The 11,928-nt window shown below is 48.7% G+C and overlaps 1 protein-coding gene across 1 annotated transcript in view; it reads right to left on the bottom strand.

Moving 5' to 3' along the window:
• The window catches only part of chid1 (chitinase domain containing 1), a 95,838-nt gene that overhangs the window by 71,374 nt on the left and 12,536 nt on the right, over positions 1-11,928 (bottom strand). The window contains exons 4-5 of the mRNA XM_033038568.1: positions 7,910-7,954; positions 5,431-5,537 (exon numbers count right to left, since the gene is read on the bottom strand). Of these exons, the coding sequence (XP_032894459.1) occupies positions 5,431-5,537; positions 7,910-7,954 (152 nt within the window). The remainder of the gene's footprint in view (positions 1-5,430; positions 5,538-7,909; positions 7,955-11,928) is intronic.

Consider the following 11,928-nt stretch of genomic DNA (forward strand, 5'->3'; position numbering starts at 1 on the left):
CACTTGTGTATTGTCTCAGTGCAATCTACCCTCTACACTCTGTTGGTAAGTATGATTGTGCTATGTATGGCAAGATTTTTGCTGAATTGTATGCAAAAAATTAAAATTCACTGTACCTAGATGCATGGGACACGAAAGGACCATTGAAACAGACAATCTAGGAGAGGGGCATAACTGAGAATATTGTTATAAATCACAAGGGTGTATGGTTTTCTAAATGGGGCAAGCAAGTAAAATGTTATCCCAAATCTTTGTTAAACGCTGCTTGGGTCTCCGCTGGAATACCGTGTCCAATTTGTAGGACAGATGACAAGATTCTAGAGAGGGTGGCTAGATTAACAAGAAGCAGAGATGGGATAAAGTAGGAATTTGGGGTGGTTTGGCAATGAGCAGGGAAAGTCAAGAAGAGAAGGTTTGATGGAGATAGGTAAAACGCGAAGGAACACAGGGATAAAAAAAAGGCAATTGTTTCTTCCAAAAAAAAATCATTCAACTTTCCCAGTCAGAATTGCTCCCTACCGACACACAGAAAGTAGTTCTACATTTGTCTCACTTTTATTAAAAATCTTTCATCTGTCACGCCACCCATGCCCAAGGAGAATTGGAAAATTGTGGGCAGAACCCTCAGTTTCCACCGGGCTTTAGAGGCACCCCTTTGGATGGAAGGGCATTTATTCTGCTTTGAGTACTGCCAACTGTTCCTCATCTCTCTCCCCGTCTATTCCAAAGTTACGACTGCCTTACAAAGTGGTGGGTGGCACTTTAATACACTTTTCAAAGGCAAATGGAAACAATCTGAAAGGAAAAGATTTGAAGGCGTGGGGAAAAGACTGAAAGTAAGCATGACTTTTGAAGAAGATACAATGTGCTGGAGTACAATGGATCAGGCTGCATCTCTGGAGAGCGTTTCAGGTAGCTTCAGGACCTGTCAATTCCTCGTTTCTACAAAACATTTATAAGCTGGACGCCCTCAAACAACAATAACACATAAAATTATACATAAACTCATGGTCTTCTCAAACCCACTCACATTAATGCTGATGAAGGGTCTTCTGACAACCTGAAATGTTATCTGTTTCCCTTCCCACAGATGCTGCCTGACCTGTTGAGTGTTTCCAGTACTTCCTGTTATATTTCAGACTACTGGGAGCTGCAGTTTTTTAGATTCTCGTTGCATAAGTCTAAAGATTACCCAAGACATTAGTCTTTTTCCCCCTTCCATACCCGGATTTCTCCTTGACTCGCCCCTCATTTGGGTGTTCCCTTTTATGTTTTCCCATTAAATTCTGCACCTCGGGACTCTTTTAAGTCTTTCCCACTCACCTTAAACCTATTCTTTCTGTTCTGGATTCCTCTACCCAGGGGAAAACATTGACCATTCACCTTATCTACCCTATCTTGACCGTATAAACCTCCAAAGTCACCCCTCAGCCTCCTGTACTCCAGTGAAAACAGTCCCAGCCTATCCAGTCTTTCCTTATAACTCAACCCCTTGAGTAACATCCTGGTGAATTCCTACTGCACCTTTTCCAGTGTAATGACATCCTTCCTTTAGCTGAGCAACCAGAACCAACATGGGCTGTAGTTCATTGGTCTTTCGCTTGGCTGTGTTTAAGTGAGTAATCAATTATCAGGCATCATCAGCCACTTCACGATGTCTCGGCTTTGCAGGCATTCATCACGCGGCTAATGAGGGCAGGGGATTATTGGCTTTCCTCAGGTAACTAGTAAGGGAGGGAAGATCCTGCTGGGTTTCCCCCTTGGTAGCCAACAAACAGAAATATAGAAAATAGGTGCAGGAGGAGGCCATTCGGCCCTTCGAGCCAGCACCGCCATTCATAGTGATCATGGCTGATCATCCCCTATCAATAACCCGTGCCTGCCTTCTTCCCATATCCCTTGATTCCCCTAGCCCCTAGAGCTCTATCTAACTCTCTCTTAAATCCATCCAGTAACTTGGCCTCCACTGCCTTCTGTGGCAAGGAATTCCATAAATTCACAACTCTCTGGGTGAAAAAGTTTTTTCTCACCTCAGTCTTAAATGACCTCCCTGTGGTGCGTGGGTCTCAAAAGGAAGCACAAAGTCCAGTGTTTTGAGAGGCACCTTTAATTATGTTCCTCCCGGTTCCAGGGAGGTCCAAACGAGAGAAAGATGACACCCAAACCCCTGCCTTTAAACCCTCTGGTTAAGGACCGCCTCCGGACTGAACCACTCCCGGGCCGAGGGGTTCGACAGTATGATGGCGCGACCCTTGGGAGCCACCACAGGACCCCCCCCCCCCAGAACCCGAGGCACGAAACGCACCGGCGGGCGCACGACCCGGCCGGCCCGCATGCGGAAGTCAGCAGATTGAGGGGCTGGCGGAGGCATAGTTGGAGGGACAGGTCGAGGGAATGGTCGAGGGACCGGCGGGAGGACAGGTGGAGTGACAAGCGGAGGGAGCCATGAAGGGGGGCGCCCTCGTGGCCGAGGTTGGGCAACCAGCACCGGCTGGTCAATGTCCAGGTGTGCCGGCTTCAACCGGTCAATCGACACGGCCTCCGGCCGGCCCCCCATGTCCAGGACAAAAGTCGTCTGCCCATGCTCCAGCACCCGGAACGGGCCCTCGTACGGCCTGTGGAGTGGCGTCCGGTGGGCATCACGGCGCAGGAAAACGTATGGGCAGTCCCTGAGGGCTGATGGCACATGCGGGCGAAATGTCCCATGGTGGAACGTCGGGACGGGTGCGAGCCTGCCAACTCGCTCACGAAGGCGCTTTAGGGTGGATGAGGGCGTCCCCTGCTGCCCCGGCGCCGACGGCACAAACTCCCCGGGCACCGTGAGTGGCGACCCGTACACGAGCTCCGCCGATGATGAGGCCAAGTCCTCTTTAGGAGCAGTCCGGATGCCCAGCATGACCCACGGCAACTCGTCCATCCAGCCCGGACCGGAGAGTCGCGCCTTCAGCGCTGCCTTTAGCTGCCAGTGGAACCTCTCCACCAGACCGTTAGCTTGCGGCTGGTAAGCCGTGGTGTGGTGTAGACGCACCCCCAGCAAGGTGGTGAACTGTGGCCCCCGATCTGAGGAGATGTGAGCCGGCACCCTGAAGCGAGCAATCCAGTGCGCGGACAACGCACAAGCGCACGTAGCCGTTGAAGTGTCGGCCAGCGGAATGGCCTCCGGCCACCGCGTGAAGCGGTCCACCATTGTGAGAAGGTGGGTGATGCCCCGTGACGGCGGGAGAGGCCCCACAATGTCTACGTGGAGATGGTCGAATCGCCGGTGAGGTAGACCAAACTCCTGGAGAGGCGCACGGACATGGCGCTGGATTTTCGCCGTCTGGCACGGAATGCAGGTGCGAGCCCAATGGCCAACCTGCTTACGCAGACCGTGCCACATGAAACGAGCGGCCACCAGTGCCGTTGTCGCCCGGATTGATGGGTGAGACAGTCCGTGGATGACATCAAAAACCCTCCGGCGCCAGGCGGCAGGGACGATGGGGCGCGGCTGACCGGACGATACATCGCACTGGATGGTCGCGCCTCCAGGACCGAGAGGGACATCCTCAAGGCGGAGGCCGGAGAGGGCAGTCTGGTAGGCGGGCACCTCATCGTCCGTGAGCTGTGCCTCTGCCAGAGCAGAATAGTCAATTCCGAGCGCCACCTCGAAAACAGCGTTGATAGCGGGGCGGGACAATGCGTCGGCCACCCGGTTCTCCTTCCCCATGACGTAGCGGATTGAAGTGGTATACTCCGAAATGTAGGCCAAATGCCGCTGCTGTCGTGCGGACCAGGGGTCGGAAACTTTTGCCAGGGCGAAAGTGAGCGGCTTGTGGTCCGTGTAGGCGGTGAACGGGCGGCCCTCCAGGAAGTAGCGGAAGTGGCGCACTGCCAGGTACAGAGCCAGGAGCTCGCGATCGAACGCGCTGTATTTTGTCTGCGCGCGGTTGAGCTGCCGGCTGCAGAAGGCCAGGGGCCGCCAACCTCCGCCCGTCAGTTGCTCCAGCACAGCGCCCACTGCCGACTCCGAGGCATCCACCGTGAGAGCAGTCGGGGCATCTTCCCGTGGGTGCACCAGCAGTACGGCCCGAGCAAGAGCCTCCTTCGCGCCGTCAAAAGCTGCCCCTGCCTCGTGGGTCCATTCAACGGCTTTGTTCTGCCCACCAGCCAGGAGTTGATACAGAGGCCGCTTGAAGTGGGCCGCGGATGGCACGAAACGGTGGTAAAACGCCACCATACCGACAAACTCCTGCAGGCCGCGCACCGTGCGTGGGCGGGGAAACCGACGGATGGCGTCGACCGTGTCAGGCAGGGGAACCGCGCCTTGCGCAGTCATGCGGTGGCCGAGGAAGTCAATCTCGGTCCCCCCAAAACGGCACTTTTTGAGGTTGATGGCCAAACCATGTTCGCTGAGCCGCTGACAGAGCTGCCGAAGGTGGGCGCAGTGCTCCTGCTGCGAGCGGCTGGCCACCAGGATGTCGTCCAGGTACACAAATACAAAATCGAGGTCGCGACAAACCCCGTCCATCAGGCGTTTAAAAGCAGATGCATGTATGTATATTCGAATAGCAGGCACGGCGTGTGCCCATCCAGTAGAGCCACCATCTCCTTTAGGAGGCTAGATGGCCGTCGGTTGCCTAGGCCCTCCATATGCAGGATCCTAGCAGCACGCTCCATCCTGCTTAGGCCATAAATCTGGAGCAGGAGCTCCTTGAGGCCGAGATATTTATCAGTGTCCGGGGGGCTGCAAGGAAGTCCGTGACCTCTTCAACCGTGTCCTGGTCGAGGGCCCCCACCAGGTAATAGAAGCGGGTGGCATCGACCGTGATGCCCCGCAGGTTGAACTGGGCCTCCGCCTGCTGGAACCAGATGAGCGGCCGGGTGGTACAGAAGTTGGGCAGTTTCACCGAGACCGCGTCCAGAGACAGGGCCGGGCCGGCCTGTGAGGAGGTAGGGCTTTCTCTTCTCTCCATCATGACGCCAATGGAGCGTCGGGGGTCACCAATGTGGTGCGTGGGTCTCAAAAGGAAGCACGAAGTCGTGTTTTGAGAGGCACCTTTAATTATGTTCCTCCCGGTTGTAGGGAGGTCCAAACGTGAGAAAGATGGCACCCAAACCCCTGCCTTTAAACCCTCTGGTTAAGGACCGCCTCCGGACTGAACCACTCCCGGGCCGAGGGGTTCGACAGTATGATGGCGCGACCCTTGGGAGCCACCACATCCCCATTATTCTAAGACTATGGCCCCTGGTTCTGGACTCACCCAACATTGGGAACATTTTTCCTGCATCTAGCTTGTCCAGTCCTTTTATAATTTTATATGTTTCTATAAGATCTCCCCTCATCCTTCTAAACTCCAGTGAATACAAGCCTAGTCTTTTCAATCTTTCCTCATATGACAGTCCCGCCATCCCAGGGATCAATCTCGTGTGATGTGAAGTATCATGACTGACCTCTGCCGTCTGCACCAATGCATCCGCTAAATCCTCTATCTCATCTTCGCTGCTGAAAACCTTTTCATAGTCATGGTAGGTCCAGCCATCAAACAGCACTCGTGGAACTGAGGGAAAATGGTTAAAAAAAAATCAATGCAATGTCAGTAGTAAAACAGTAGAAAGGAGTTGTCCAGGGCATGAGGTGGGAGAGCATGGGAGACTCAAGAAGCATTCCTCTCATCACAGATCAAATCCATTCAATCATTGGCACAAATCCTCTCTCTTGGCTCACACTGATTTTAAGGCATTGGGCACAAGGGATATTTGTACAAGATCACTCCGGTTCAGCTTATCCGTTCTCTTAATAGTGGGTCAGATTCCCACACTCATCTTGGTGAAGTGGGCTGAAAAAGAGAACAAACTACACTTTGCAGAGAGAAAGCATCGAATGAGCAGATAGGATTGCACAAGGACTTTAACAAATGGAGAGATTCATTTTTAGGAGTAGTCATTTGAAGAATTTACACAAAACTTGAATCTTCCCATGCTCCAACATTAAACAGCAGATTACATTAGTCCTGGTCAACTTGGTGAGAAGTGATGTGGGAAACTGGAAGGATGAGAGAGGGTGCACATGATACAACAGAAATACATTAGTCCAAATCCTAACCAAAAGAGATTCCTGGGAACAACACATCAGATAAGCACATGTTAGATCTGCTGAGACAACAGGGACATAACACCCACTAAGGGAACAAATTCAGGGACTACACATTCAACAGCTCATATGACTTGAATAACAACTAGATGGTCTACATTAATCCAAGTAGGACATTACATCAACCAAGATGATATCAGGCCATTTTGAGTCGAACACCTGATAATCTCACAGCAATATACTAGTCATAAGCACCGTGGTCTAGACATTTCATTTTCACTTGTTAAAACAGTATTGTGTGAAAGTTGCATAAAATGACTGATGTACAGCAGAGAGGCTCACAGAGCCGCTCTGTCAGGTGTACTCTAGCGATGTACTGCAACTTCTCACAGCTGTGGACAGTTAGCTCAGCATGTGTGATCTCTGCAGCAACTACAAAGCAGGGTCCACCGGACTCCTCACTGCTTCAAGACCATATTTGTGATGCAACAATGAATGAGTGGAGCTCACAATGTTGATCCTAGAAATAAAATAGTTTCAGGATAAAATAAGTTAGTTACGTTATTAGGTTTTTGATTTTCATTGAAAATCTCTCAGCTTAGGGCACTGCACTGTTGATGCGATCATTTGGAAGAGTTTACTACTCCAAGAAAGTCACTGAGGCAAACAAAACTCCTGGCACAAAATCAAGGAGCCGAATTTCAAGCCAAGATTCAAGATTCAAGAGAGTTTATTGTCATGTGTCCCAGATAGGACAATGAAATTCTTGCTTTACTTCTCAGCTACTCAGACACCAAGAAATATGAATAACATTGTTCTATTTCAATGTTAGCAATTATATTTGCATTTATACTATTAGATTTCTAGGCCAAGGAATCACCACCTTCTCAAAATTCCCTCCCACAGGACCTCTAACCAAACTCTTGGAGCTGCGTGGCTTCTAATGCAAGAGGCCATGCTGCCTTGACCGCTCCACGAGGCACAGTCATCTGCAAAAGGCTGTGTTTCAGGGTGATCTGGAAGGTAGCTCATTACTTAACGGAATGCCCCTGGTCTCAGCGGTGAGACTCGGGCTGCAGCAGGAGATACATCACATGGTGTACCCTAATGCCAATATGTTACATGTACTGAGGCATTGGTTAGACCACATTTGGAGTGTCATGTACAGTTCTTGTTGTATTGCTAGAGGAAGGATGTGATTAAACAGAAAAGGATGTTGAAATAATACACAAGGATGTTGCCCGGCTGGAGGGTTTGAGTTATAAGGAGATACTGGATGGGCTAGGACATCTTTTCCTGGAGGGAAGGAGGCTGAGGGGTGGTGAATACACGGAACAAGCTGCCCTAGGAAGTGGTTGAGGTGTGCACAGTTATAATGTTTAAAAGATGGATAGGAAAGGATTAGAGAGATATGGTAAAGTCCTGGCAAACGGGACAAGCTTAGATGGACATCTTTGTCAACATGGACGAGTTGGGCCGAAGGGTCTGTTTCTGTGCTGTGTGAGTCTATAACTACAATGCGAAGGAAAGTACATTCTGGTAATTGCTGGAGCCAGCCAGATCTCTACCAGTTATCAACAAACTGGCCAGCCATCAACACACCTCAGGCCAACAGTATAAGGAGGAGGAAGAAAGTCTGAGGAAAGGTCACGCATTTCTCTCCGGAGATGCTGCCTGTCCCGCTGAGTTACTCCAGCATTTTGTGCCCGTCAACAATATAAGGAGTTGAGCATTACACCCTGTATTACCCACTGAGTAGAACAACAATGGAGACTGGAAGTGATCACAGTATCACTTCAAGTGCAGCAACATCAAAACTGACAAATAATTACCACTCACCAATCTTGACTGTTTTGCACTGCTCCCTCACCTTCTTCATCCACCCTATTAATGGATAACAAAAGCAGAGTTAGTTCTGTGTTTAAGAAGGAACTGCAGATGCTGGAAAATCAAAGGTACACAAAAATGCTGGAGAAACTCAGCGGGTGCAGCAGCATCTATGGAGCGAAGGAAATAGGCAACGTTTCGGGCCGAAACCAAAGGGTTTCGGCCCGAAACGTTGCCTATTTCCTTCGCTCCATAGATGCTGCTGCACCCGCTGAGTTTCTCCAGCATTTTTGTGTACCTTCAGAATTAGTTCTGTGCAGGATACAACCAAATGGTCTCTTGCAAACAAAACTCTTCCGACCGGGAGAAAAGTAATAAACATATTCAGCAGAGGAATGATTTATTTCATTTCAGTTTGAATTTTGAAGAAAAATAATGGATGAGTCAACATGCAAAGAGGAGGGGGATGTACCAACAAATGGGGCAAACAGTGGTGTGGTTGCTTTGGTGGAATCACTCACTCCCCCGGGAGGAGGTTCTGCTCTGGATTGAAGTACTTCCATTTGCAGGTTTGGTTAAATGGTTTGGATGAAGGAGACATGTCATGAAATAGGAAGGCAAAGCATTCATCAAGAAATGATAATGCAAGGAACCATACACATAATTTAATACTGGTTCATGTTTATAACATCAGGGAGAATCCCGATGTATCTTTTTCTGTCATATCATTTCTAGTGACGCCACAGAAAATGCATAGGATCCCAAAACCTGGCCACCAGGGTTAATTGTAGCTTTACACTTCTCTTCCACAGCTAGTCCACATACAGTAAAAGTTTGAAGAAGGGTCTCATCCTGAGATGTCACCCATTCCTTCTCTCCAGAGATGCTGCCTGTCCCGCTGAGTGACTCCAGCTTTTTGTGTCTACCTTCGATTTAAACCACCATCTGCAGTTCTTTCCTACACACACATACAGTAAAACTCCGACAGACCACTATCCTACTATTTGGATATCCCAATGGCTCGGCATATGGCTCACAGGCATTACGTGCTACACGCCTCTCCACTTACTGGCCTCCGATTCCCTTCCTCCCCGTTTAAACGCACACGCTTCTATTCGTGGTACTCCCTTGAATTTCACCTGGCTCTGTATCCCACACTTCCTGGGAAATTAGTGGGTTCACAGAAAAAATTATGATTTGTTTGTGCAACATCTTAAAATAAAATGCATATACAAAGGGTGAAGGTGTATTACTACAATAACATTTGGTGGTGTGGAAAGTTTGTTCATCCGGCATCAAAGTCCTGAGCGTGTCGGATGAGCAGAGTGTCGCTGTAGTGATGACACAAACACTGACACTGGTGCTTTGACTGGTGAAAAGTTAATGCTCAGAAATCCAGTAAAGCCAAAAATCGTCCATTTTTATGCTTACATTTTGTTTCCAATCATCTTATTCACAATGCCCATGTGGAAGAGGTATTTCACACTAGCAGTAAACTGTGCTAATCCTAAAGGAATTTTAAAACTGTAATGCTGCACTCCCATCTAGTGGCTTAAATGCAACACAACTAAAGGCAAACTATCATTGCTGCATACCGAGGCAGCATTGGTTTTGTGCGCTATCAAATCACATACACACAAAACAGACAGTGCAAAAGGAGAAAGGAAATGAAGTGCACAGAGTCTGAAGAAGTGTCCCAATCCGAAACATCGCCTGCCATTCCATTCCCAGACACTGCTAGACCCTCGGAAAACTCCAGCACTTTGCGTTTCACTCAAGATTCCAGCATCACAGTTTCTTGTGCCTGCAGAATATAGCATCACAGCTGCAGCGATAGCGTAGATTTAAAAAAATGCAACGTTCCAAACCAGGATGGATAGTGGGCATGACTCGGATTTTGCACAGTAACCCGATGAACTGCTGTCAGACACAAGGATGATGATGTTTCCCTTCCATGTTCAGTCTCTGCACCGGCCAAATTCTCGTCCCAGCCCGTCTCAATTCACAAAGCGCCCAGTGCGGACTACTATACCGTGCCCATCCAATTCTAACTGTGACACTTACTTACCTTGTTCCAAATGTGGAATGCATTCATGTGGAGACTTCAGTTCTGTCTTGGTACCATTCCTCCCTGCTCTGACCCGCAGGGAGCTTTTACTTTTGTACACAGTGCCCTGTCAAAACTCATGGTTATCACTGCCCATTTTGCTAGACTACACTCATTGTTTTGCCCCTCTTTCATAATTTTCCAAATATCCTTTCAACAGATCCTACCGACCCCTACCCCACCTGTTTAGTTTACTTTATTTATTACAAATTTCATCAGTCTTCCTGGAGACACAGTTCGAGGTATGGGAAGTGATCCACTTTTCCCCCTGAATGTCATGATGGGCCTTTATAGTCCGAGAGCAGTGTTGTACATCAGAGATAAGTAGGTAAATAGTCTTTGCTTTCCAGACTCAATCTGTCATATACATTAGTGAGTGCGCTGACAATGACGTTATGGGTCTCCTCATGTGCACACATGCCAAATTCTTTGGATGAAATTGGAATAACACTGATTTTTGAGTGGAGGTGGCACATTGAAATGTTTCCCCATTTAGCGTTACCTTTATTCTCATCACTGTTGCCAATTATGTGGACTTCAAGACACTCTAAACACTGTGGATGCTCTGTGGCTTGCATTTGTTGCTGCAAGCAGTTGTTTTGGAAGACTATAGACAATAGATGCAGGAGTAGGCCATTCGGCCCTTCGAGCCAGCACCGCCATTCAATGCGAGAATGGCTGATCATCCCCAATCAGTACCCCATTCCTGCTATCTTTAAGAGCCCTTTCTAGCCCTCTCTTGAAAGTATCCAGTGAACTGGCCTCCACCACCCTCTGGGGCAGAGAATTCCACAGACTCACAACTCTCTGTGAGATGATTTTGTGGGAGCAACGTTGAGTTTCTTGTAGCAATGTTTCTATAGCTGCCCTAGTTTTTGGACCAGGTTGATAGAGGCAACAATGGATAAAGTGGTTGTCAGTGCAACTGTCACCAGTACCTGTCATGGTGTGGGTCATGTGGACATACTGCAGTCTCCCATTCAGGTGATGATCTAATCCAAGAGGCCAGTGCGGGAATTGGGTGGTTGCTACAAGGCCTCTCTGACAAAACAGGATATTGGTTATGCTTCCAATTCCGGTTGGGGTCAGCTTTCCTCACTCCCTTCTTGCCTATCGAACGTCTCCAATGCACTATATATTTACTAACTCTGGCATTGAAGTCAAGGTCAAGGAAGAAACCTTCATTGGCCACATGTATAACTTCTAGGCTTAGGGTGTACAGGCCAATCAGTACTGTGCCAGTGTAGGCGATCCAGATAACAAGACATTAACTCAGCTGACCGGGGAAATCACAAGACAAGGCAGCTCATTCTTGATGGTACCTCAAAGATTACTCTGCTCCGCTGGTTTAGCTCTTCTGAAGGTGGAGTACGACTCAATGCCTTGTTCTTTCAGCTGGCCACCTTCTATCCCACTCAGGACAGCAACGTCAATGCCATCTCAGTCCTAAATAGCCAAGTATGACTGTGCCTTCAGTCCTAGACTAGTCAGCAAGGGGATACATCCCCTCTGCATCAAGCCTGTGAAGGTACTTGGTAATATTGTACATTTTGGCGACATCATCTCTCATTCTTCTGACCTCTAACAAATACAGTTCCAATCTAATCTACAATTCAAGTGCTTCCAATCCACAGTTCAAATCCTCTCGTAAATGCTAACACTGTCTGTCCTCTCAAATCGCTTGCTGCACCTGCACTGTTGACCTTCAATGTGCAAGCTCATCCAGACCTCTCGACCATCAACACCACTCAATCTCTCAACATTTAGCGATTACTCCACTCTTCTGCTTTGTGTGCCAAAGTGGACGATGAGCAATGTTTTCAAACTTTCCACCGCTCACATAACTTGCTCACATCCTCATGAAACCTCTTTACCTCCTGCTCGGTGCCTATAATCTCACCTAGTTCTGTCTTGTCAGCAAATG

This window comes from Amblyraja radiata, chromosome 20 (genome assembly GCF_010909765.2).
Source record: "Amblyraja radiata isolate CabotCenter1 chromosome 20, sAmbRad1.1.pri, whole genome shotgun sequence".
NCBI lineage: Eukaryota > Metazoa > Chordata > Chondrichthyes > Rajiformes > Rajidae > Amblyraja > Amblyraja radiata.